The 25650-nt window shown below is 39.9% G+C and overlaps 1 protein-coding gene across 2 annotated transcripts in view; it reads right to left on the bottom strand.

Annotated features, from left to right (window-relative positions):
• Positions 1-25650, bottom strand: part of ANKFN1 (ankyrin repeat and fibronectin type III domain containing 1) — a gene marked incomplete at its 3' end in the record, with an annotated part of 258888 nt that overhangs the window by 25981 nt on the left and 207257 nt on the right. Inside the window, exons 11-14 of one of the 2 annotated variants that reach the window (XM_081218672.1) lie at positions 20003-20218; positions 10560-10726; positions 7761-7911; positions 5999-6167 (exon numbers count right to left, since the gene is read on the bottom strand). In XM_081218672.1, coding sequence (XP_081074798.1) covers positions 5999-6167; positions 7761-7911; positions 10560-10726; positions 20003-20218 — 703 coding nt within the window. Of the gene's footprint in view, positions 1-5975; positions 6168-7760; positions 7912-10559; positions 10727-20002; positions 20219-25650 lie in introns of those variants that run through there. The other variant, XM_081218673.1, reaches the window with a different exon arrangement.

Below are 25650 nucleotides of genomic sequence, written 5' to 3'. Positions count from 1 at the left end.
TAGGCTCAATGCCTGGATATCCCACAGGCACCTCAAACAAAACTCATCATTTGTCAGACTGAACTAACTCATCATCTCTCCCCTCCCCCCAAGCCCGCTCCTCCCCTCTTATTTCCTGTGCTGGTAGATGGCGGCATTATCCATCTCAGCGCCCTATTCAGACTCTCTGGCTCCTCCATCTTGCTCTTCAACCACATTAAATCAGTCACAAAGTCCTATTGATTTTAGCTTTCTGAATTCCTCTTGCGTCTGCCTTCTCTTCTGTACCCCGGCTGTGGCAGTCTTGGTTTGAGTTCTGATCATTGCCCACCTGGGCCAGTCTCTTAACTGTCTCATTGCCTCTAGTCTCAGTCCTTTTTTTGTTTTCCTGCAATCCATAGCGTTGCTAAAACTTAGTAAGACCATATTATTCCTTTCCTTAAAATCTTTTAATGACTCCTCTTTGCCTATAGGATAAAATCTAACCGCTTTAGGATGGCCTAGCCCTTTGTGATTTTTACTTTTTTAAATTTTAGTTGTATCTTCTGTCACTCTTCCTCCGATGCCTTAAGCATCTTTCACAGTGAACTACTAAGAGAATACTTAAATTGAGCTGCATTTTCCCACGTCTCCAAGCCTTCGTGCATGCTATTCCTTCTGCTTAAAATGATTTTCCTTTTCTACCTTTCCTTTCCTTTTCTGAATGTTTATTTATACTTCAGGGTCTATCTCAAATATTATCTCTGTAAGAAAGGATTAGGTGTCTTTCCTCTGAAATTCAACAACCTACATTTTACAGCAGGAGTTTCATTGCATTGGGACTATTGGTGTAGATGTCTGTGTCCTCCACTGGATTCTAGACTTCTGGTGGGCAGATTGTGTCCTATTAATGTCTATATGTCCAGCCCCAGCGCAGTACTTTGCATACAGTGGAAACTCAGTAAATATTTGCTGAATGAAGGATGCAGCCAAGCACTGAAGTATGAAATATATGCCAGGCTTCAAACTGTTTCTAAAAAATTCCCCAGTTTCTTAATCTTGCTAGTCAAGTCAGTTGGAATTATAGAGCCAAGGAAATTGATAAAAGTCAACTTTCTTCTTCATAGGCCTGCTCTCAATTGTGACTGCCCACAGGGTGAGGGCAGGGTGACCTCCTCAGTGTAGGCTAGGCAAATCCTCAAGAGACCATATCACTGGACAGAGTTTCTAAGGGCTTTTCCTTTCATTTCTGGGAACAGCATAAATAGTGACCCTTGTTGTTCCCTAGGCACATACTTTATTACTGCAGAGGATTGCTATCCTGCTCCTATCCAAAGGGTCGGGGAGTATCAGCTCTCACGCTGTGGAGGGGGAGTGGGTCTGCAATTGTACCACTTTGCCTCAGCTCAACCCTGCTCATAGAGGTCTCACAGCATCCTCCTGTATGATGGTCTCTCTCTTTCCCCAACAAGTAATCCTATGAAGGAACATCCTATGGGTCTTCCTCAGCCTAGTCTTTGCTCCAGGAGACAGAGGGCTAAGCTCCTTTATCATTTTGTCCTTGCTAGATCTAGTTTGTGCTGGAATAGGCACAGATACAGTTTTCCATAGCTGGTTAGCAAGTTATTTATGATTCACTCGGGCCACTGGCTGGAACATGGTCAGTGTGCCAAATCTCAAATCTTTTCGTTGCATAAGGGATGATTTATACAAGTCAGACTGAAATATAGTATAACACTTTATTCTGTTATAGGGTGCATATTCCCATAATCTGCACTTTTCAAGTTTTCTTAGAACTTTTATGTTGTTATTACAATTTTCTGAGTTCTGATTGAATTTTCAACAACATTCTCTTTCTCAGGAATGCTTAGTGTATCTATTGACCTTTTACTATGGACCTGTCATGGAATATAGAAGTCCCTGCCTATACAAAAACAAGCAAAAATTGCTTAGGTCTTTCTTTGAGGGGCCTAGGCCCACTGTAGCAAGCTCTTAGGAGTTCCTATAGACAGTATTATTAAGTGCTTGCAGGCTGATGTCTGATGGAGGAAGTAACTGATAATCTGCCTCTTTGGAAGCTCTGATTGCTTGGAAATAAGAGAGGGTTTATCGTGGTTCTTACTCAGGCCCAGTAGTATTTAAAAAATTGTTGCTGGTGGTGCTAAAGTACAATAAGCATAGTACTAGAGTATGTTAATTTCCTGATACTGGCAATATTTCCTCCTGATCCCTAGAAGAGACTAATAGGATTGTGTATGCCCGTGGAAAGAAGCCCAATCAAGTGGTCTTTTATGGAAACTTACAATGGCCCTCATTAATCAAGTGGGTCACCAACGATATGGTAACAGCGGAGAACTGGTAGGGTAAGAAGTTATGTTTTACTCTAGGAAAAAACATCTTAAAGTCAAACTGTTGAAATCCAGGCTTTGATCTACAGCCTGGTTTTCACAGGTGAAGGATAGTACCTGATGGTCTTATACTGCTTTTAGTATTAAGAAGAGGTAATACGGGTCAAAGAGATAGACACTGTTGGATTCTATTACTTTGCTAACTACAACCCTAGTTTTCTAAATTCCTAAAACGTCTTTTTCTCTGTGTTCTAGGCAGTACTACTTCAAGCGTGGTCCATGGATTGGCAGCTTCAGTATCAGCTGAAAGCTTGCTAGAAATGCAAATTCTCCAGCCCCTACTGACTCAGCTTTTCTGGAGTGGGACTCCAAGAATCTATTTTAACAAGCTCTCTAAGTGTTTCTTATGTACATTAAAGTTTGAGAAGCACTGTTCTAGGGCATCATATCCTGAAGTATGTTTTCTGTGGGTTTTTAATAGGTGCCATGCCAAAAATGGTTCTAGTCGTTGTCATATGAATTTGGAAAATGTTGGGTTAAGCAAAGTTAAGCTTTTAACTTTTTTGTGGGGAGGACTACCAGATTCTGCAGAGCTTTTAGTATGTTACTCTACTACTCAAAAATCTCCATTGTATTTCCAACACACTTTAAGTAAAATCCAAAGTCCTTATCATGATCTGTGAAGCCGTGCATGATCTGGCCACTGCTGACCTTCTGATGTCATTTCCTATCTTTGTTGCTCTTGCTTACTGCATTCCACCTACACTGATCTCTTAGCCAGGCACACTCTTACTGTAAGGCCTTTGCACTTGCTGTTTTCATTGCGTGGAAATCTTGCATCTCTGCTCAAATGTATCTTCTTCAGAGAGGGCTTCCCAGGTCGTCCTATACAAAACTGTAGTTCCTGTCACTTCACTCCAGTCCTTTATCCTGGTTTATTTTTCTTCATAGCTCTCACTACTGTCTGACATTTACAATATTAATGTTTGTTGATTAGTTTACCATTTGTTTCCCCCACTGGACTGTTATTAGCTCCATGAGGAGTTTGTTCATTGCTGATACTTCAATACCTGGAATGGTGCCTGGCACATAGTAGGTTACTTAAATATTTATTGATGAGTTAGTGAACAAATGAGTGAAGAGAGGAAATTGTAGAATAGAGAGTAACAGCAGTAGGATAAAGTGTGGTTGCCCAAGAATAGTGTGTGAGCCTCCCAGAAAGCAAGATAGAGAGGATACTTGCAGGGCTTGGTCCTCCAGGGTCTTGAGAGTCAAGTCAAGTCACTATTATGACTGAGACTAAATCATTGATCATTCCCATTCCCCACTGAGGCATGGGGAAATGAATCTCCTGTATTTTTGCCTGTAATCGTGGAACAGTAATGACCATTTCACACAGAATGGACTCCCAGTTGGCTCTCCAATGAAGTATTTTCTTTAGTTCTTTTCTCTGTCATTTATCTATCCCTGGGAAATCATTCATTTTCATGGCTTCAGCTGTTATCAGTAGACATTGGCCAAATTTCTGTGTTTAGTACCCAACTTTGTCTCCTGCATTTTTACTGCCAGTTGTATATGTCTACTTGGATGCTGAATTAGCACCTACAGACTCAAGATATTCAGAGCTAAAAGTATCATATTCTTCCCCAAAGCATTTTCTTCTCTGATTTCCTTATGTCTGGTTAATTAATGGCAGCAGTATCCTCACAGTCTTTGAAACTAAAAGCCATGGGGCTATTCTAGAAGTCTCTAAACTTTGCCTTTTCTCATTCAAACAGTTGTCCAGTCTTGTCGATTACTTCCGGTGTTTCTTACATCTGTGTTTGTTTCCTTTTTTTGTTTTGTGTCTACCTTAACACTGGACTATTATAATAACCTCTGAACTATCTTCCCAACCCTGCTTTCAATCCATCTTAAACAGATTCCTCAGCCTGACTCTTCACAGTACTGCCCAGTATGGCTACGGCTTGTCCATACAGCTTTATGTCTACTATTTCCTCAGTTCATTTCTCAGATCTAGCCAAACTGGACCACTTGTTCTTTTTCTGATTCTTTCTGAGTTCTTCTATTCTTACGTCTTTGCTCATTCTGCTCCCTCTGACAAAAAAGCTTTCATTATCCATGTTTATTAGCATCCTGTCCATTCTTTAACACCCGTATCAAATATCCCTTCTCCAAGACAGCTTTTTGATACCTTCTTTGAGAAAATGTACTTTCATTTCTTCTTTCAATATCACTTAATGCATAAGATTTTGGCACATTATATATCATTTAGAAATTAACTCTTGTTCTTATTTTACTCCTACCACTGTACTAAAAAGCCCCCTGAGGGCAGAGCCTTTGTCCTAACTCATCTCTTAATCTCCACAGTACGTACCTAATGTGCATGTAGCGACTTGAATTGAAATACCTTGACTCAAACTGTGTTTTGTAATAGCTATATCATATATATCATAGATCAGTTATATCATAGACTAAAAATGTTCACTGGATGGGGAACTCATTAAATGGTCACATTCACATTCAGGCATTTTGGGAGTGATACGGCCAATATTATTAATGATTTGACACAGAAAAGGTACAAGAAGGTTAAATGGTTGCCAGTGCCACACAATAGAGGACCCAGTACTCTCAAGTCCCAGTCTGCAAGTCTGATTCAGACTTCTCTTTATAACTCTCCCTCCTCTGGAAATAGCAATTGCTCTTCATCAGCTTTTGGGCATGTAAACTGCTTGGAACAAGGGAAACTGGGAGACTTTATCCATTTATCCTCAAGAGATAAATTCAGATTCAGATGCCCAGGTCTCAGAATGAGACATCAGGCAGTTGCCTTGTCTGTTTCTAAATCTGGTGGCTGGGGAGCAATCCAAAGAGAGTCTGCCTCCATTCCACCCACCCAGTCAGTCACCCTCCCACAAATCCTGCAATCCATTTGAACTGATGGAACTCCTGTTAATTGCCTCTTATTGGCCTGTTACAAAATGAAGCATGGGGAAGAGACAAAGCTTCCCTGTTCACATTTTCAGTGGGCAGCAGGGGTCTCTGCAAAAATAGAGGACCTGGGGCCCAGGCTATTCATTTTTGAAAGTTAGGACAAGATCTTCCACCATTCAGAATCCCACATTATAATCACAATATTGCATCCTGGGAGACCCTGTCAACTTCTCAAACGGTCTGCTAGAAATTGAGTCTATTTCATAAATTAGCACTACTTATAGACTTTTTTCCCCTTTAAAGTGATACACACTTTACATTTTAATTTCAGTATTTTTTTTCCCCTTTGGAGGAAAGAGGGGGTGGGAAGGGGGGGAAGAGAGAAGAAAGAAAGAAAAGAAAAAAGAAGGGAGGAAGAAAGAGAAGGGACAGTGCTTTTCATGAGAACATCAGTTCTTGTATTTATGTTTTAGGAAAGCAAAGGGGAGGCAAGAACTGCAGCCTGATAACTGAACTTTCTGTTGAGAAGTCCCTCCTCTCCATTGGGCCTTAGCTAGGTTTCAGTAATTATTGCTCAGGCACATAGTTTTGGAGCTTTGCTTTCTCTCAGACTTGTACACAGTTCTAGGAAGGGTTGTTGCCAAAGCCGTCATGTGATTTATTGACCCTCCACTGGGACAAGGGGGAACAGATATAACTTTGTGATTTTATTATAAGGAGGCTGGGTTAATATTTCTAGGTGAAACAAGCTACTATACCAAGTTCAAACATCTGAAGAGGGAGGTTAAGAAACCCTGAGTGTGGGGTGTAAGGATTATTCTGTCCTGGGGCTGTACAGACGTCGTCTGAGGCAGGGAGCAGGAGAAGAAAGGACACATTGTGACCCATTTCCAACACCTCCTGTGTGTAGAGGCGGAAGTTCCTTGCCTGCAGAGGGACACGCGCGGAGGAAAAATAGGAGAGTTACAACATGGCACTTACATAAACAACACCAAACTGGCGTAAAACATCTAACAAAATTACACAACTTCAAGCTTGGAATTTTTATACAACATAAATATTAGGGTTCAGTCCATTTAATAATGCTATATAAAATCAAGATTTAAGGCAGTAATGTTCCACATAAACTCTGAAAACAACATTTATGCTTCTTATAAAAGCAGAAAATGATTGCATTCTGTGGGCTTTTCAAAATGATGAATATAATTACATGAAGCAACAAAAATGGATTGAATTAAAAATCCACTAGTTTCAATTTAAGTTGGTTAAGGGGGGAAAATGTAGTTTCTGGCCAAGGACTGAGAAAATTTTACAAGTATCCAAAAAAAAAAAAAAAAAGTATGTACTCTTAGGCAGTTAGGCAGCCTTCTCCCAATATGTATACGTAGCCCAAGAGTCACCAGTGAAATATGAGCTGCTTCAAACTTTCTAAGCCCAAGAAACCCTTTAATGGTATCTACTGTTGCAAGTTGAGCTGGTGTTTTTTTTCCTCCTCCTGAGTACATGGCCACCCCCAGAATAATCCAGTTGCTCCTCTAGTGTCTTTATAGCATCTTGTGCAATTTATTCTTCATCAGTGTTGGCTGTTTTGGACTAGGCTTGCAATATTGACTTGTAATCAGAGCAGTACCCCAATGGAAGAACACTCTCGGAGAGACTCTTGCCTCCAAGGGTCAGAGGCCAATTCATAGTTGTCTTTCTGTTATTTAAAGAGAGCCAGTCACTCCTACTAACAGTCTTCCTGTTTGCAGGCTAAACTTGGTTTATTTTCTGTGTGTATAGGAATAGTAGTGTGTGTGTGTGTGTGTGTGTGTGTGTGTATTGAGTGGGGAGAGATGGTAAATGTAGGTCCAAAAAAAAAAAATCCAACCTAATGCTACATGATGTTAGCTTACTAGACAGAACCTAATAAACTTTTACTCTTCTGTGCCTACAGGGTTTTTTTTTTTTTTAAGTTGCTTATTGGTGAAGGTAAGATTTGCACATCTTGATTTAGACAAGACAAGTGATTTTGACAGTGTGACAAGTGATTTTGACAGTGATTTTGAATTTTCTGTTTGTGGAAAGATAGCATGGCATAACCTTGGCCACTGCTCTAGACTTAGACTACCAATAGTCTTCTGTTCTTAAGTAAATTATTTGGAAATCTAACCATACCCTTATTTATTTACTTATTTGTTTATTTATTTATTCCCCTTGCTTCATGCTATCCTGAAGCTGAGACTTGATGTCTTTCAAGGTGGGTTAGCCAGTTATTTTTCCTTGTCTGACCAAACCACAGTGAAGTGGGCTCTGGGAACTTTGGAAGACGTCAACATGGAGGAGCTAGAGAAAAGGTAGAGAAGTGCGGTCTGTGTCCACTTATAGGCATCAAATTGAAAATGTGCATGTATGTGCAAAGTGGAATGTAAATAAATGAACAAAATATGTATACATATATTTTTTTACCTCTTGAGTTTTACCCCATAATGCAGTTTCCATGAGCTATAAAAAGAAGATAAAAACGGTAAAGAGTAGTACCTGGTGTAGAGGTATATTGATCTGCTTAAGGAGAGCTTTCACTGCCATCTGGAGCTCGTAGAAGAACAATTGCATGGGGCAGTCAGAAGTATGATCCACACTTTCCATAGATTCAGAGCCAGAAAGCTTTTGGACCAATTCCCACTCCTCTCTGTATGTTGAGTCAAGTTAAAATTAGAAATATAACAAAAGTTCAGAACACAGCTCAGAACATTTTTACTGCATATGTCCAGAACCTGAATAACCAAGTTTTGGTGGTTAAAACTTGATGCAATTCTTGAAATTTGAACTTTTTTGCCACCCAAATGGAGTTTAAAATGAACTCTTTCTAATTTGAGCTTATTTCACCTATCAAACCACATACACCTCAGAACAGCAGGTCTGATTTGTAATGAATCAGTTTTTGAGATTGGAGCTTTGAAATATTTTGTAATAATTTCCTGTCTTCATTTTTCTTTTCCTGAAGATCCCCTGTAAGTTCTAAGACCCTACATTTTACCACAGGGGCATCTGCTGGTTAATTCAGCAGTTGGGTAACCACAGGACTCTGGTCCAACTCAGGCAAGAAACCGCATGGCACGTTTCAACCCTGGCCTGTTGTGATCGTGGGTACTATTTTGGTTTCCTTCCCCTTCCAAAAGCTTGAGAATCACAAACAGGAACAGCAGACAATTCCAATAAAAGGAACCAGGGGACACACATCACTGCTTCCATCCTCCTTTCAAACCAGTCATCTGTGTCTTTATTCTGCATGCTCTACAATCCTTCCTAGTGAACTTTTCCAAATGTCCTGCAGAAGGGAAGGGAAGAGAATGGTGGTGGGAGGAAGGCACATCTGGTTTGTCTCCCAAAAGCTGCTCTTCAAAAGGATCTTGAAAAGATCAAGGTAAATGCCTCTTGGGCAACATTGTTTCCACAGGTATTTTAGCACAAATCTCTAAACATTCAGTTGGCACATTTTCTAACTCTGCAGGGAGCAGCAATGTGCTCTCAGGAGCAGGCTAGAGAGGAAAGGAAAGCCCTCCTGTTTTGGGATGGAAAGAGAGGAGGTGCTAACATATGTTCCCACCCTTGTGAAAATCCTCTGAGGGCTCTCCCTGATGGGTTATACTCACTGGGGCTCCAAGCTAGGAGCCAGAAAATGAAATTGATTGTGACATGAGCTTTTCATCAGAATACACTCTCTTTTAACCAGCTACCCTCTTAGAAAAGTTTCTGTTTTCATGATATCAGTTTCATTTCAATTCCCACACTGGAAAAGACTATGGAAAAATCTACCCTTTGTCTCAATAAGAGGAAAAAAAAAAGAAAATTAAATCCTGCTTCAATCTGGGCATACTGTTGGCCTCACAAATAATTGAAATCTTTGCGAACCTGCTTGGGAACTATATCTTTTCTTCCGTCACTGATACCGAACTAAATGAGGGGTTCTGACTAGCGCGAGTATGCACAAAATCTAAAGGACCACATTGCTAAAATATTATCTTTAATCAAATTAGAAGATAAATTACCAGGAAGAATACCATGAAACATCTACCACTAATCAGTTTAGTCTTTAAGGATGAGGGAGATGGAACTGGAAGAGGGAAGGCTACTGGAGTCTTTTGTAAAAATGAAACTTGGATCCTTGGCAAATGGAAATTAGTTGGTACAATCACTAAAAGATAGAGTCTAAACCTTTAAGACACAAATCTAGAAAATGGATGAAAGTAACCATTGCAAAATCAACCCACAAATGAGCCTCTTGGGAAGGACTGAGATAACTAATGCTGATTGTAGAAGTGGCCACCAGATGGCAGACTTAAGTCTAGGTGTAGTTGGTAAGTGGAAGAGAATATGGCAGCTAGTGAGTTCTCTGAAGAGACCATCATCATCATCATCTCCTTCACTGTCATCAAGTAGTATTTAATAAACATTGTTAAAAAGCTCTTCTCACTTTAGGGACCAAATTTTAAATGACCAAATTAGAGTCTCCTTTGGTTAAGCAAATCTGTAGGTGCAGCTAGAGCCTAAGGATCTAAATTGTACACTGAAGCTTGACAAACTCTTTTTCAAGTTCTTTTTCTTTTCTTGTCTGTTCTTTCCCTTTTCTTTTTGTGTTGAACACAGTTCAGTTCATTTTAGTAGACCTTCAGAGGTGTACTAGAGGGCCAGCGGTAAAGCTGAGTCAGATTACCAAGACTGGGCAACTTTTCCAAAGTTAACAGTAATTCACCATAATGCCAAGTCATAGAGCAATTTCCAGAAGGTCAGGCCTTGTTACTTCTTTTCTTCCCTAGAGAACCATAAAGAGTGTAGGAAACATACAAAGTCCTTAGGCCAGGGGGTTGGGGTGGGGGGAGTGAGGGTAGGGAGGGTCCTTTAAGGTTAAGGGGAGACCAGTTACTCTACTAGAACCCATTTACACAAGTGATTTTTTTAAATGTGACTTTTTAGGTTGTGGAGAAAAGATATTGGAAATAGCAGTGCTGAAAGAAAAGGGCATCTGTTCATTAACCTGAATGTCAGTGGTTGCATAGAGGAAAGTGAAAGGATAGTGTCCCCTTTAAATGGGCCCACTCCTTCCACCAGTCTATACTACAAGCCCTCCTTATCCTAATGTTAAAACCGAGCTATGCCTTTGCCCCAATGTGCTGGCCCTGAGGACATCTCATCGTAGAAACTTCACTCAGTTTCTTCACTCAGAAACTTCACTTCAAATGTTACTGAAAGTAACATTTCAGTTTCCTTCTGGCACATCAAACCCATCACTTAGCCACTGTTTCATCATGAGGAAAATCTAAACTCCTCACAACTTACTTGGAAACGTTATTGTTCTCACGGATCTTCACATGGCAGAGAATGTTAGGCCACTTTTGGGTAACAAGAACTTTAATTTGATCCACAGAGCTACATAGCTTTAGGTAACCCAGATATAATCCAGGAGAGAGACGCTGATGACTCCTTTTGTGATAGGAGAGAATATCCTGTAGGATGAAAAACAAAACAAAAAACACATTAAAAGGCAATCTCTTTTCATTTCTTAGGTACACCATGTCATGAATTAAAGGAGCTGTAGCTAAGTAATTAGTGAGAAACCTTGGATACCACCATGAATGTTGAGAATGTGTTGGTGGTACAGCCAGTCTTACCTTCAGGAGAATTCGCCCCCAAGTCAGGCATTCAGCCTTTAATATATTCTGCATGCTTATTTTCCTCAGATTTCTGTTCCACGAATAGGTGTGTGGGTTGTGATTGGGAATGGTCTGGTGGTGGTGGAGGCAGATAGATACTAAAGAAAAATAGAATTCATAATTTCTGTCCTTGAAAGGTTTATTGTTTAGCTGGGGGAAACCAAATTGCAAGTGTAAAAACGGACAAAGCAGTATAGGAAGCCTCATTATTTCAGGATAATTGGTGTCCGGAAAAGCATCAAACTTTTATAGTAAGTAGAAAAAAAAGGATTTGATTGATCTGTTATCTTGAAAAATCAAACAAGCAATAGCAATAGATTTATTTATCTTATTAACATACGAGTTATAATCACTAATTCTGAGAATGAAGAGAGAATCAAGTATTGATTCCTGGGTTAACATTTTAGACTAAATTGTATGATAGCTGAAATGCTGTTCCTAATGTTTGACTTTCACAATGTGATCATGAAGAGAATAATTTTTGCAAGAGTATTTGAAGGCTCCATCTATTTTTTTCTCTTGCATTCAAAAATTTGATATTCAGGTCATTCTCATAAAATCCTTGTTCATTGTGTGGTCTTCAGTTGTTAACTGGCCTACCATTGCTAGATTCTCAATTGTCAGTAACTTTGCATGTGATTTGATTAGTCTCCGTGTCATCTTCATCAGCTTCACAAAATTCTGTATCTTTCACAAGATTTAAAAATTTACCTTGTAATAGATTTGCACTGAATTTGCACTTATTGTCACATCACAATATTCCATAGGCAGCAGAGACTGAATGACGTTGGTGCAATAGGAAGTGCCAACCTAGTTAAGCACAGAGGGGTGTTTGAATGGAGTTTTGTTTTCTAGGTGGTCAGTTTTCTAGTGAACTTTTAAGGTTGTGACTTTTGCTTCTCTCTATGACTGCAGGAACTCAGGTAATAAATACTTGGTAATACAGACACTCCCTCTCCCGTGTATCAGTAGGTAAGACTTTTTATACATTTGGGCAATGTAGGGGGTGAAACAGAGTAGGAGTGATGACTCAGGGAACTGATTACAGGGGAAGGATTTCTATAGGCCAGAGTTTAGCCTAGTTTTCAAAGGGGGTAAAAAAGAGGGAATCAACTCTACCACTAAATGTAGGGAAGGCAAAAGAGAAGAGGAAAAAAAAAAGTTTCAACTTACATAGAATTCAGTATGGAACAGAAAGGTATGAGGTCTTCCTTGACAGCATACTCTGAAGAAATGACCCCTCCTCTGTAGAATTAACCATCGTTAACATCTAACATATGCTATTGTGTATTGTCTCCTTTGTCCTGTCCTTATCAAACACATTGAGTTCCAGGTACTATAGGAGACATTGGGGTTTCAGGTGAACCTTATATGATCCCTGCTTTTGAAGAGGTCAAGAAAGACAGATGAGTAAAGGAATGATCACAATATACCAAAACCAGTTTATAATAGAGGCAATGTAGGCATACAGAGGAAGGAGTACTTAACTTATATTTTTCTTCTTTTATGTTCTTCTCTTGAACTAGACTATGAAATTAATGGCAGGGCTTTTTTTTTTTTTTTAATTGCTTTGTCTCCTTAGTGTCCAGTACCGTTTCTGTATGTAATAGGTTTGCAACATGTGGAAATCAGGCCTTGTCCCTAAAACAGAATGTATGAGAATAGCAGAAGAGGGACAAAATAAGAATGGTCACAATTGGAAGGAAGACATAACTAGCATGTATAGAAAAGCAAAGACTAAATAACTTTTAAGATATTTGGCAAAGAAATAGACTAGAAAAATTTGACTTCACAGTTAAGAAGGAGGGGATTCTTATTAGTATAAGGAGATTGATAAGGCTGAAGTTTTTCATCTTGTCTCTTCAGAACAGATCGCAGATAATTAGTTGACTAGAGGAAGTTCAGTCAAGGTGAAGTTTTGAGAAATGAGCAGGTAATCAAAGAGAGAGAAACAGTTAATGAGAGAAGGAAAAATGCAAGTATTTAATCAGCAGAATTTGACGATATGCACCCTAGGGGTGCTTGCTGTACAAGCAGATGTGGCCACAAACCCACAGATCATTATTTCTGAGAAGTGATGGAGAACTGGAAAGGTCCCTAAAGACTGGAAAAGGGCAAATATGCCTATCTTTGAAACAGGAAGGGGAGAAACACAGAATGACGCTAGTAATTAAAGACCACCAACTTATAGATCTTTGGGAAAAATGAGAACAAACCATCAGTCAATCAATTTGCAGTCACCTAGGAAACCCTGAGACACTAAAAAGGAGTCAGCATGGTTTTGTGATGGGCAAATCATACAGACAGCTTTAATTTCTAATAGCAAAAGAACAAGATCCATAGACCAGGGAGTTGTCTCCAGTATAATCTGTTTCACTAGATAATCTGGGAAAAGTATCAGTAGAATCTTGACCGCATGACTTTAATAAGCTGAATATCAGGGTTGAAGATTTGTGGATGATGGGGATAGTCTGGGAATAGTAGGACATACTGAGTGATGGCCCAGTAGAGACTGGTCCTGAGAGCCAGTCGGTTCATCATGTTTATTGATGTTCCAGACAAAGAAATGAAGAATGTGTGTATCAAATTTGTGGGTCCCAAATTTGGTGTGGTTTTGATTTTCTGGAAAATAGTAATAAAGCTCTGAATGACCTTATGCATTGGAAAAATAAGCCTGTCATAATTAGGGTTGAAACGTAATAAGAAAATGTGCTTGTAAAGACCCAAACCCAAGGGTACAAATATAGAATGGGTATGAGTATAAGAAAAAACATGTGGGGGTCAGAACTGACCACAAATAGAATGTGAGTTAGGAACATACTGTGGTTATGTAAAAAACAACACCATCCTGGGATGGAGTCATTCACTCTTTCATTCAATTTTTTTAAAGACCATTACTGAGCATCTACTATGTGTTTTCCTGCCTTTACATAGTCATTTACCCTTCATTAGTCAGAATGTTTTTGGAGCCTGAGAAATGCATGGGAAGAGAAAGAAGCTGTCCTATTCACATAATCTGAGGTACATTAGAAAGGCCTCCTAAGCCAAATCAAATGCCTGTGGGTTTATATATTGCCTGATTTGACCTCTAACCTGCATTTCTAGTCTCTACTTCCACTGCAGTCCTCTTGTGTCTCTTATCTCCAGCCAAAATGGATTGCTTTTTCCTTCCTCATACATAGCCTAATCTCTCTTCTTTGATTCTTTGTTGGTTCATGAATTCACTCATTCTACCAACTTTTATCGAGCACTTACTATGTATCAGGCATTATGCTAGGATGTTAGTGACATTAAGATGAATAGGACATGATCCTTCTTTTCATGGAACTTGTATTTCAGTTTGTGAGAGAGACATGTGAGCAAGTTTTTCTTCACCCAGTATGATAAAGGTTGTGTAAGGTCCATTGTGGACCCAAGGGAGAGTGGGATCTACTTTTCCAGCTTTTACCTTATTTTTTGTACCATGCCCTCTATTTAATTTAATTCTCTATTTAATTAATTCCTTCCTTCCTCCCCTCTTTCCTCTCTTCCTTTCTTCTCCCTCCCCCCTGTCTTTCTCTCTCTTTTTCTTTTTTTCTCCACCTGGTAAACTTAACTTACCCTTCATGGCTCAGCCAAATGTCACCTCTTCTACAGCGCCTTCCCTGATATTTCCAGGTAGAATTAATACTTGCTTTGTCTGTATTTTCATAGTACACTGTTTGTGCCGCTAGCAGGTTCTGGTTTAATTCTGCCTTGTATTACCTTGATTTGTGTACAAGTCTGCCTCCCTCCCTTGACTAAACTTGAAAGAAAGGACCTTGAGTTATTCATTTGTTTTTCCTATAGCACCTAGAAGAGTTCCTGGCACCTAGCTGGTGCTGAAAAAATGTTTATTAACTATGAAGTGAGAGGCCCAGAGGTAGTGGGGGTCTGGGGCTGAACCTTTGGGAGAGAATATGTTGTGTTGGTGCAGTGACCAGGAAGGGTATACCCTTCTTCTCTTCATTGATCAGATACCCTAAGAGCTTGTTAGAGGAACCATATGTCGTTGCTTTTCCAATAACTACAGGGCTTTTGTTTTGTTGGATAGGGTATGGAAGCTGAATTGTCCAGGGTTAGCAGAGGTCATAAAATGGTGGCCTGTGGCCCAAGATTATATAGGCTGCCAAGAATGTAAATTTTCTGAATCATTTTCTAACTTTTAAAAATAAAGAGATTTTATCCAAAACTCTGGACTTTCAACTTCTCTTTAAAAATCGAAAAGTATTTCAACATTGGGACCACTTTCTTCCACTGCAATTAGCTGAGGCTGAATAGGGCTGTTCTTTAGATGAGACAAGGGCTCTTCAGATTACTATAGTCTTTGTTACTTCCACTTTTTTTTATATTGACATTTAACTCACATGCCATAACATTCACTCTTTTAAGGTGTGAAATTCAGTGGTTTTTACTATAGTCACAAGGTTGTGCAACTATCACCGCTATCTAATTTCAGATTATTTTCAACATTCCAAAAAGAAAACTCCCATTCGTTAGCTGTCATTCCCCAGTCCCTCCTCTTCCTGCCCCTGGAACCACTCATCTACTTTCTGTCTCTATGGCTTTGCCTGTACTGGATATTTAATTGTGTAGCATTTTGTGTCTGGCTTTTTTCACTTAGCATAATATTTTCATCCATATTAGCATGGATCAGTACTTCATTTATGGCTGAATAATATTCCATTATATGAATACATCACTTTTGTTTATCCATTCATCAGTTATTGGACATGTAGGTTGTGTCTACTCTTTGGCTACTGTGAATACTTCTGCCATGAACATTGGTGAACAAGTTTTTGTGTGACCCCAATTGCTTCTTATATCCAGCCCAGTTGACTCATTTCCATTAATCTTCCTGATTCCAGTAGTTTTTGATCCCCACGTTAGGGGTTCCTTGGAGGTAGAGAGAGCAGGCATGTGCAGGGAAAAAGCAGAAAAGGGCAGAAGAGATAGTAGGTCCTGGGCACCTCAGGTGTGAGAAGATGCTGGGTCCTTGTAGGTAACAAGAAATGCCTAAGGAGATCAAGGGAAGGAAAGCAGGGATGGGAGGGAGATGGAGAGCAAGCTTCACCACAACTTCTCTAGGATCACACTTTTTTTTTTTTTTTTTTTTTGCGGTACGCGGGCCTCTCACTGTTGCGGCCTCTCCCATTGCGGAGCACAGGCTCCGGACACGCAGGCTCAGCGGCCATGGCTCATGGGCCCAGCTGCTCCGCGGCATGTGGGATCCTCCCGGACTGGGGCACGAACCCGCGTCCCCTGCATCGGCAGGCAGACTCTCAACCACTGCGCCACCAGGGAAGCCCTAGGATCACACTTTTAAAAAGGATCTAGAGAAAAGGACAGGGAAGGTGTGTAAAGCAGCATGGCAGAATGGGAAGGGCACCAGGCTGGGAGTCCGAAGACTTGTGTCTTAGTCCCACAGGCTGCTTTTTTGGCTGATAGGACCTTGGTGGGTTACTTCCCTGAAATCCATAGCTTCATTTATGAATTGGACAGAAATTTCCCACTCAACCTCACTGGGTTTTCATGAGGATCAAATGATATAGGTGTGACAAAGTGTTATAAACTTGAAAGTGTAGTACAAATGTGAGAGATTAATCTTCAGAGAAAACTTTACCTGGAGGTTTCCAGTTATTGAAGTGACCCCTGAAGATTATGGTCAGAGAAACTCAGCACCTGAGAAGGGCCTTTCTGTTGGAAACACAGTTGACCTTTGAACAACATGGGTTTGTACTGTGTGAGTCCACTTATACCTGGATTTCAATAAATATACAAAAATATATGTGTGGAACATTGTGCACACTTGTATTGTGCTAGACTTGTATTGAAGTGGATAACCTATCCTTACATAGGCAAAAGGTGAGTAATAGTTAATGTAAAATTAATAATGTTTTAGTTTTCTTACTGTTTTATACCTTTTCTTTCAAAGAATTACATTACCATACAGTATGCCTGTCTCTTGTAATTGGAGAAACTGCCTATCAGCCTATCATCACAGGTAAGTGGTTTTTTAAAAAAAGTAACAATGTTTCCAATACTGTATTATGAATGTGACTATAATACTGTATGCCGTAAAAATTTTATGACCATTCATAAGCATATATAGGCTAGGCTACCGTGAAGCAGTTGTATCAGTTACACTAGGCAGTCATACTGCTAAAATGCACTATGCAGTCATACTGCATAAAGCAGTCATAGTGCTGCTTCTTTATTATCAATGCATGAATTGTTATACCTCTAAATAAATATGAATTTCTTTTTCACATTATAATTTTGGGGGGATCAAAAGTTATATGTGGATTTACTACTGGGGGGGTGGTGTCAGCACCCCTAACCCCCATGTTGTTTGTTCAAGGGTCAACTGTACTCTGATTGCCAGTTAGTTTGCTCAGGGGGATTCTAACTTGTCTGTAATAACTCTCTTTTCCTTCCCAGGCAAGTGTGGGAAGGATTTCTCTTTCCCTTCCAGATATATGAGAGAGGCCTGTTATGAAGGTCTGGGACTTGAGAGGGTCAGGAATTTGAGCGGGTTAGACCCTGGAGGTTCCCTGGGGCCCTAAAGGATTAGTACATTAGTTATGGGCCCAGATTTTGTTAAAGCCCTTATCTGTTTTGAAAACTGCATTGTGGATCATTTAGTCTTTATACAATTTTTCCTTAGTCCTTACGAAAAGGTAGAAGTAGTGAAATGACTGAGCCAGTACCTAGGGTCTCCTGGGAGAGTACAGATGAGGAGGAGATGGACTGGGTGTGCCCTGAGGGAGAGCCTAGCATTGGTTGGATTTTTCTGAGTAGAGAAATAATAAAAATAACTAACATTTATTGAGCACTCACTTTGTGCTACTCTTCTAATGCTTTATGTACTTAACTCATTTACTCTTCATTAGAACCCAGTGAAGTAGGTTGTTTTGCAGAGAAAGAAATACAGGAGGTAAGAAATTAAGTAACTTGTTCTAGTCACATAACCAGAAAAGGTGGAGTCAGGAATCATACCCAGTCAGCCTGAGTCCTAAGTGGTGCCTCAGAATGTGGTGTGATGTAGCAGAAAGAAGCTCAGGCTTCCAGTCAGAAGGCCTGGTGGTCATCACTCTTATGACCCTGAGAAAAAAGAGTGGTTTGTGGCCTGGAATTGTGGGAATTACCCAGCCTGCTTTGGTCAACCACCAAGACCTATCTCTATGTTGAATTGGTGGGGCTACCTCCTGGCATAATTAAATGTTAAGTCTAGTAGTAACTGAATACCGCCCTAATAGTTTTATTCCCCCATTTCCTCTCCAGTGTAAGACCTGTATGGAAAGGAGGGGAGAGAGAAAAAGTAGAAGGAGAAACAAGGAGAGTCGGGGGTGGGTGGGAATGACATCAGGCAGGAATGTGCCAGTCAGCGGGGGTGCATTTTCCACTGGGATCCGGGTGGAAACCTGATCTTGCCTCTATTTTTGGTCTCCCTTCTCTAACAACTTTTTGCCAGATTGGAATTTTTCTGCACCTGTAACACATTTTTAATGTAATAAGTCTAGGAGAAACCAGGTATTATATCATGCTGGGGCCTGTGCTGTGTTTCTAGGAGCAAAGGTAGCCCAGACTCCAATTTATCCCTATAGGGGATTAGTGTATTAGTCACCCTGTAAAAGCTCAATTTATTATGATTTTTAAAAATGTTTCTTTTAGCACTTACTTATAAAAGGTGAAGAGGAGAACCACAAATGTGTCTGTGTTCCCTGCTCCCACCTACACACACGCATACACACACACACACACACACACACACACACACACACCCTCACCCTCTATAAATTTCATATGAACCCAAATTCCATGAAATCAAATCCAGAGGTATTGGCTTTGACCAATTAGCTTGCCTTTGCTACACTGGACTTTATCCTGGTCTGGGCCAGAGCAAGTAATAGAAAGGTGAGATTACTGTACTAGCCACCGCTCAGTGGAGAACGAAAGTAAGTCAGCAGGCTGGTTACTTAGCTGTTTAGGGTGATCTGAGGGGTTACCGGGCCAAGACTTGAGTTTGGCTTCTTTGTCTGAGATTGAGCCCTTTCTTCCCCATTACTCCAGATTGGCTGTCTTGTCGATATATGCCATTGGTTGTGTAGGCCTCAAGGTAGTTGTTTCTCCTAGCTTTGCCACCTAACTGGAGAGCTCTATAGAACTCATCCCCATCACTGGGTTTAAAAGAAGGAAAAAGAAACAGCTTGAAGCCCATGTTTTTTTTTTTTTTTTTTTTTTTTTTTTTGCGGTACATGGGCCTCTCACTGTTGTGGCCTCTCCCGTGGCGGAGCACAGGCTCCGGACGCGCAGGCTCAGCGGCCATGGCTCACGGGCCCAGCCGCTCCGCGGCATGTGGGATCTTCCCGGACCGGGGCACGAACCCGTGTCCCCTGCATCTGCAGGCGGACTCTCAACCACTGCGCCACCAGAGAAGCCCCTGAAGCCCATGTTCACATAAGAACATGTGAGGCAGTGTGGTGGCGTGGAGAGAGTGCTGGACTCAGGAGCACAAGATACAGGTTTGTATCCTAGCTCCGCCATCCAGGTTAAGAGACTGGACCTCAGCTGCCTTATTTTTGAATTTTGGTGGCTATTTAGTTCTCAGGTGACTCATCTTTTATTTCACCTCCCATCCCTCACTCATTAAAATCCTAACTCCTGCTTCCAAATGTGATATAATATAGCAGAAAGAAGCCTGCTTCCAATCAGAAGATGTGAGTTCAACTCTGCCATTTTCTAGCTGTGTGTCTAGGGGCAAATCCAAGTTTGGTCGGGCCTTAAGCTGATATAATTTTTTGTGCTTTTCTTAAGGAAAAGAATACAAAATTATGAATGTGAAGTTTTTAGGGCCTTGGAAGGGGGTTGTAGAAGTGACGAGCTGATTGACGCTTTTGAATCTTTCCTATGGGTGGAATACAAACAATGACATGTCTCTGGACCTCTTCATTCCATTACTGCATATGCAAATGGCTCTTGATACATTTCACTAGAGCCTCAATAAGTGTGTTTGGAACTTTTATTAGGAAAATTGAAAAGACTACATACCTGGATGGTTATCAGTAAAATGTCTAAGGCTGTTGGCTCCTCAGGTGTTGAGAGAGACTTCCTCTGGCTTTGCAGCTTTGAGATCTGCATCCACTTGCCATTAAAAAATGAATAGAGCATCTCCACCTCTCTGATGGTGACTATGAGGATGTTTCCATGCCGGTCTTTAATGGGTTCATAGTAAACTCTTCCCAAATTGTGTGTCCCAAGTAAACTCTAGAAACAAACAGATTTCTGGTAGCTTAGATGATGTGCAAACAAAGCAACATAACTGCAACAAAAGTCACTGAATAATTATCTGATATTTCTGAGAAGCTGTTGTTTGGTGGTTGTTGTTGTGCAGACTTAAACCTATAATAGAATATGTAGTATCATACAAGTGTACTTAACAGAAGCTCAAAGAAAATGTCTTCACCATAAGCCTGCAAAGATTATAGCAAGAGGCACAAAAATTATGTTTTTTTAAAGCAAATTTAATATCTGTAAATATCTCTTACCCACATAGACACACCAGCACATAAACCTCAGTTACCAGCACTTGAAGAGAATCCCAGATGTTTTAAAGAAAAATGCCTGATATTTCAGCTATGCTGCTTGTGGAGTTTTCAAGAGATCTACAGTAAGCTGGTATGAAGTGGGGTTGTTTAAAAGGAAGAAGTGAATTGACAATGTAGCACATTGTACAGGTCCCCAAATAACTGCACATTCCCTTCAAGATACTTTAATTGGGAGATTGGCCTGGTTTGACTTATCTGCATTTCAGAGAGTTCTGTTTATTTAAAATTTTGTTAAAATTGTTTGTGAGCTAGGTCAACAAGGTAGACAATACTTTTAGAAAGGTGAGAAGAGAAGGATGCCACGTTAAGTGTGAAGGGGCCCAGGTAGATGTTATTAAAATAAGCAGTTTTACAAATAGGCAAGGTTTGAAGATTTCTAACTTAGAGCACTGGATGAATAGGATAAAAATACCCTTTTACTTGGAATATCTATAGCTTTTTGAAATAATTAATCATCTCAGAGCTCCTGGCTGTTATTTTTGTGAGCTCACATAAATGCTGACAAGATAACCTGTTAGCAGGAGTGCAAAAATAGAACTGGAATTTGTGAAAGTGATAAGGATGACCTAAAAATGAATGAGCCAGCTGATCAGTATTCACATTTACAAAAACAGTGGAATGTTCCTCATAGGTAGGGACTATGTCTTTTTTTTTCTTAATTTTCAAGGACAGAACACATAAATAAGAAATTTCATAAATAATTTTTGACATATTATAAAAATTCATTTGGCAGGATTACTGTTTTTAAAAATGGCCTAACTACTCAGTCAGATTATCCGTTTCCAACAATTAACTTCTAAATCATAGAGAAGTAATTGGGTAAGGCTTTTAATCCAGCCCTGTGTAGTACTACAGTCTTATATAAAGCAGTTTGCTGCAAAGTAGTACTGGCCAATCAGCAATGGCATGCTGGTAAACTGGCCATCAAAAAAAAAAAAAAAGCCTTGATATATAATATGCCAATTTCTGTGGTGTAAATACTCCCACAGTACCCTATTTTAAGCTACCAAAGGTTGTGACAACAGGCTTTGAAAATCTCTGAATACTTAACTGTTGGCTCTCCTAAGTGAGTACAAGTTGGCTCCAGCACATTACTGCTGTTAAGCCTTTAGTTATTCTGGTGTTGAGTTTCAGGGCTGGCTGCTGTTCATTAACACTTAGACCTCTGAAAAATGACTTACTCTTTCTGGCCCTGAGTTTCATCATCTAAAATTAAGAGTCCTTACAGCTCAGACATCCCTTATGCTAATCCTTACCTTATAGAATGATTGGTGGATTAAGTCAAGCAGTGTATGAGAAAGTGTTTTGTAAACTTTCAAGCTTGATACAAGTAGGCAGGGTATGGGCTTTCTTTAGTGCTCCAACTGGAATTCCACCCTGGTTTATTCTTACTCATTTTCAACACTCAGCCCAGGTTTCACCTTCTCTGGGAGGACTTGCTCAACTCTCATAGGTAGAATTTATCATCTCCTTTTTTGTCCCCTACTGCTTCGTGTACCAACTTATATCTTAGCATGACTCTGACTTTCCTGTGTATTGATGTACTTGTCATGAAATCATGTTTTTTTTTTATCTCTCTTTCTCTGGGTTCCTTGCACAGTGCCTGGTACATAGTAATAGCTCAAGAAATTTTTGTTGACTGAAGTAACATCATTAGGACACTGGAAAATTTGATTTGCTTTGGATCAAAGTGGGTGAGTGGACATTGAATGAGATGGTCATTTCATTTAGGCAGAGTTTATTATCAGTGATTCACTGTTAGTTTTGGATATGTTGACTAATGCTCTAAACAAGAAGCACTAAAAGTCTTCCTGAAATTCTTTATTGATAGCAAATTGGGTTGGATAGCTAGCTCTGGGAAGAGCCCAATTTAAAAGAGGAATATCTTTGTGAAAATAAGTTGCAACCACGTTCTAAGGGGGCAAATTTGGGGTTCTTTAGTGCCTAAAGGAAAATCACACCATGTTAATACCTGTCATGCTATGCAATCAAGATTAGGAGATCTGGGAACCCTGAGGATTCTACAAGGTAAAAAGAAATAAAAGCCATCTGATGGCTCACAGGAATGCCTCTAGGTTATAACCACAACAAATCACAGGGCTGTCAATAAGCGCCCTAGACAGATGCACAATACTTAGAGACTTTTATTCAGTTTGGGGTGACATGGGAAGTCGAAGGAGGTCTGGTGTAGAGATATGAAGGCCTGGAAAAGAAGAGTAAAATTTTGGGGAAACCTTTCCCCCTGCCTTGAAAAATGAAAGAAACATAGTATTCATGAGTTGTTACCTGGCTTTAGCTCACTAACACTCATTTCTAAAAGCAGTAGAGGAGGAATCTAAAAAAATGGTACAAATGAACTTATTTACAAAACAGAAATAGAGTCACAGATGTAGAAAACAAACTTATGGTTACCAGGGGGGAAAGGGGAGGAGAGATGAATTGGGAGATTGGGATTGACATAGACACACTACTATCTATAAAACAGATAACTAATAAGGACCTACTGTATAGCACAGGGAACTCTACTCAGTACTCTCTAATGACCTATATGGGAGAAGAATCTAAAAAAGAAGGGACATATCTCTATGTATAACTGATTCACTTTGCTGTACATCTGAAACTAACACAACATTGTAAATCAACTATATTCCAATAAAAATAAAATAAAATAAGAGTTTGCAGAAAAAAAATAAAGTCTGTGGAGGAGGAAAGTTGAATAGAACCGAATCTAGTTTCAGGTTCTTCCTGTATTTTGAGGATAAGTAGTTGGGGCATCTCTCAGTGTAAGAGGAATATACCCTTCTGCCTCTTGGGGCCTCTGCCATTTTCCTAAAAGTAGGAAAAACAATGTGGGGTCTTGGCCACTTGTAGGCTTTCTATTATTATTATTATTATTATTATTTTTTAATCCTAATGCTGGCAGATACTTCTCTCTCCTGCCTGGGTAATAGTGATTCATACTTTACCTTCTTCCAAATAAAATTTAAGACCACTTCTCCTAGATAGGCTCCAAATGATACAGAATAGACTTTTACCTTTTCTTTTTTAACTATAATGTATATAATTTGTTCTATTTAAAATTTTTGTCTGCTTTTTGTCAAATGAATGCACACTAAGATGATGAAATATTGGAAAGTATACAGGCTTTGGAGTTATATAGATCAGGGTTTGTATCCAGACTCTGCTACTTCCTATTTGTGCAACCTTGGGCAAGTTATTTTCCCTTTCCAGGCCTCAGTTTTATCCTGTGTTAAATGAATATCAATAATAGTACTTTCTCATTATGGTGTGGTGAAGATAAAATGAGATATAGTTTGGAAAGTACTTAGCAAAGTGCCTGGCACTTACTCTGTTAGATAAATGAAAGTTGTTTCACGATTATTATTTATTATCATGTATTAAAGAACCTTCGTATGTATAAAAGAGATAACTAATCAGATCCTACTGTATAGCTCAGGGAACTCTACTCAGTGCTCTGTGGTGACCTAAATGGGAAGGAAATCCAAATAAGAGGGTGTATATGTATACATATAGCTGGTTCACTTTGCTGTACAGTAGAAACTAACACAACATGGTAAAGCAGCTATACTCTAATAAAAATTAATTAAAAAAAACCTCCCTATAGAGCAGAAACTGGAAAATAAGGTGCAGGATGCACAGTGGTTTGTATGCACTTGATGAAGGTAAGTCAGGGTGCCATGGAAACAGAGGAGAGGGAGAAAGATGGCAAGGAAGGCCTTTGTGTGCCATGATAAAATGTCTGCGCCACTCTTGAAAGAGTATGAGTCAGGGAATGACATGGTCAGCATCTTTTATTGGCTACTCTAGCAGGAGTGTGGAGAATAGGTTGGAGGGTGTTAAGACTGGAAGCAGGAGGATGACTTTGGAGGCTTTTGACATAACTGGAGTAATGAAGCAGTGGTAGTGATGCTGGAAAGGGGGGGAGAGTAAAATGAGATATACCATAGGTAAAGCAATAGGACTTATGTATGGCTGATGCCAATCAAGCTATTTAAGAATGCCTTTTAACTTTTCTCAGGACATTGTAAGACATGTTAGATTAGTAAAGAGACCTAAAATATTAAGTATAAATCTCCCCAAATTTATGTTTCTTCCTCTTCTGAAAAATTTTTTCTGTGCCTTGTCACCCCCCACCCTTCCCCCCCACCCCCCAAGAAAAGAGTGGCTTCAGTATTTCTAGACATTTTCATTTTAAAGGTCAGCAAGGAGTTTGGGCGATAGGTATTACAAAAAAAGATGAAAGTGACTCCTATTGTTTAGGCAGGTGGTGCTCTGACCTCTGATGGGCACTGAAAGGGGTAACTGTTAAGTACTACAAGGCACTGGTCACTGTGCAGGGCTGGAGAGCTCTCCAGGTGGTAACTGTGGCATGAGGTACGCTGCTGTGATCCCTTTTCCCTTTGGTTAGATAAAGTACCCTCAAGTGTGATCTTAGGGGTACAGGGGTTGGACTGATAAATACATTTATTTATCTAGCCAGTACTTATGGATGGTCTGCCACACGCCACACATGGGGGATATAGTGGTAACCAAGGCAGATACATTCCCTGAGCTCAGGGACTCACAGTCCAAGTTGGTCAGTGACCAGATAATGATACAAATAATTAACTAATGGTATTATGATCACCATTCTGAATGAAGAATGCAAGGTGCTATGTGAGTGATTCACTTAATTGGGAGATCAGAGAAAGGCTCCCTGAGGAAGTATAAAAATGAAGCTGAGATCTGAAGGATATGTAGGAATTAGTGAGACAAAGAAGTAGAAGAGGATTCTAAGCAGAGGAAACAGCATTTAGGCTAGCAGAGGAGACTGAGAAAGACAGGCCAGGAGGTTGGAAAACTCTGGAAAGTGTGGAGTCATGGAAGCCAAGGGACGTGGCAGTTTAGAAAAGGAGAGCAGGACCAAGTGTATCAAATGCTGCTGAGATGTCAGTTGCAAAGAGGATTTTAAAGTGTCAGTTGGATATAGTGAAACTGAAGTCATTGGCAGGGATGGATCCAGGTTTTGTAGGGGCCTGTACCACACAGTTTCGGGGTCCTCTTTAAGACAAAGAATACAAAATTACAAAA

This window comes from Mesoplodon bidens (genome assembly GCF_964165515.1).
Source record: "Mesoplodon bidens genome assembly, chromosome: 19".
NCBI classification, from domain to species: Eukaryota; Metazoa; Chordata; class Mammalia; order Artiodactyla; family Ziphiidae; genus Mesoplodon; species Mesoplodon bidens.
The sequence above is the reverse complement of the archived record's forward strand: the minus strand, read 5'-3'. Positions and strand labels throughout refer to the sequence as shown.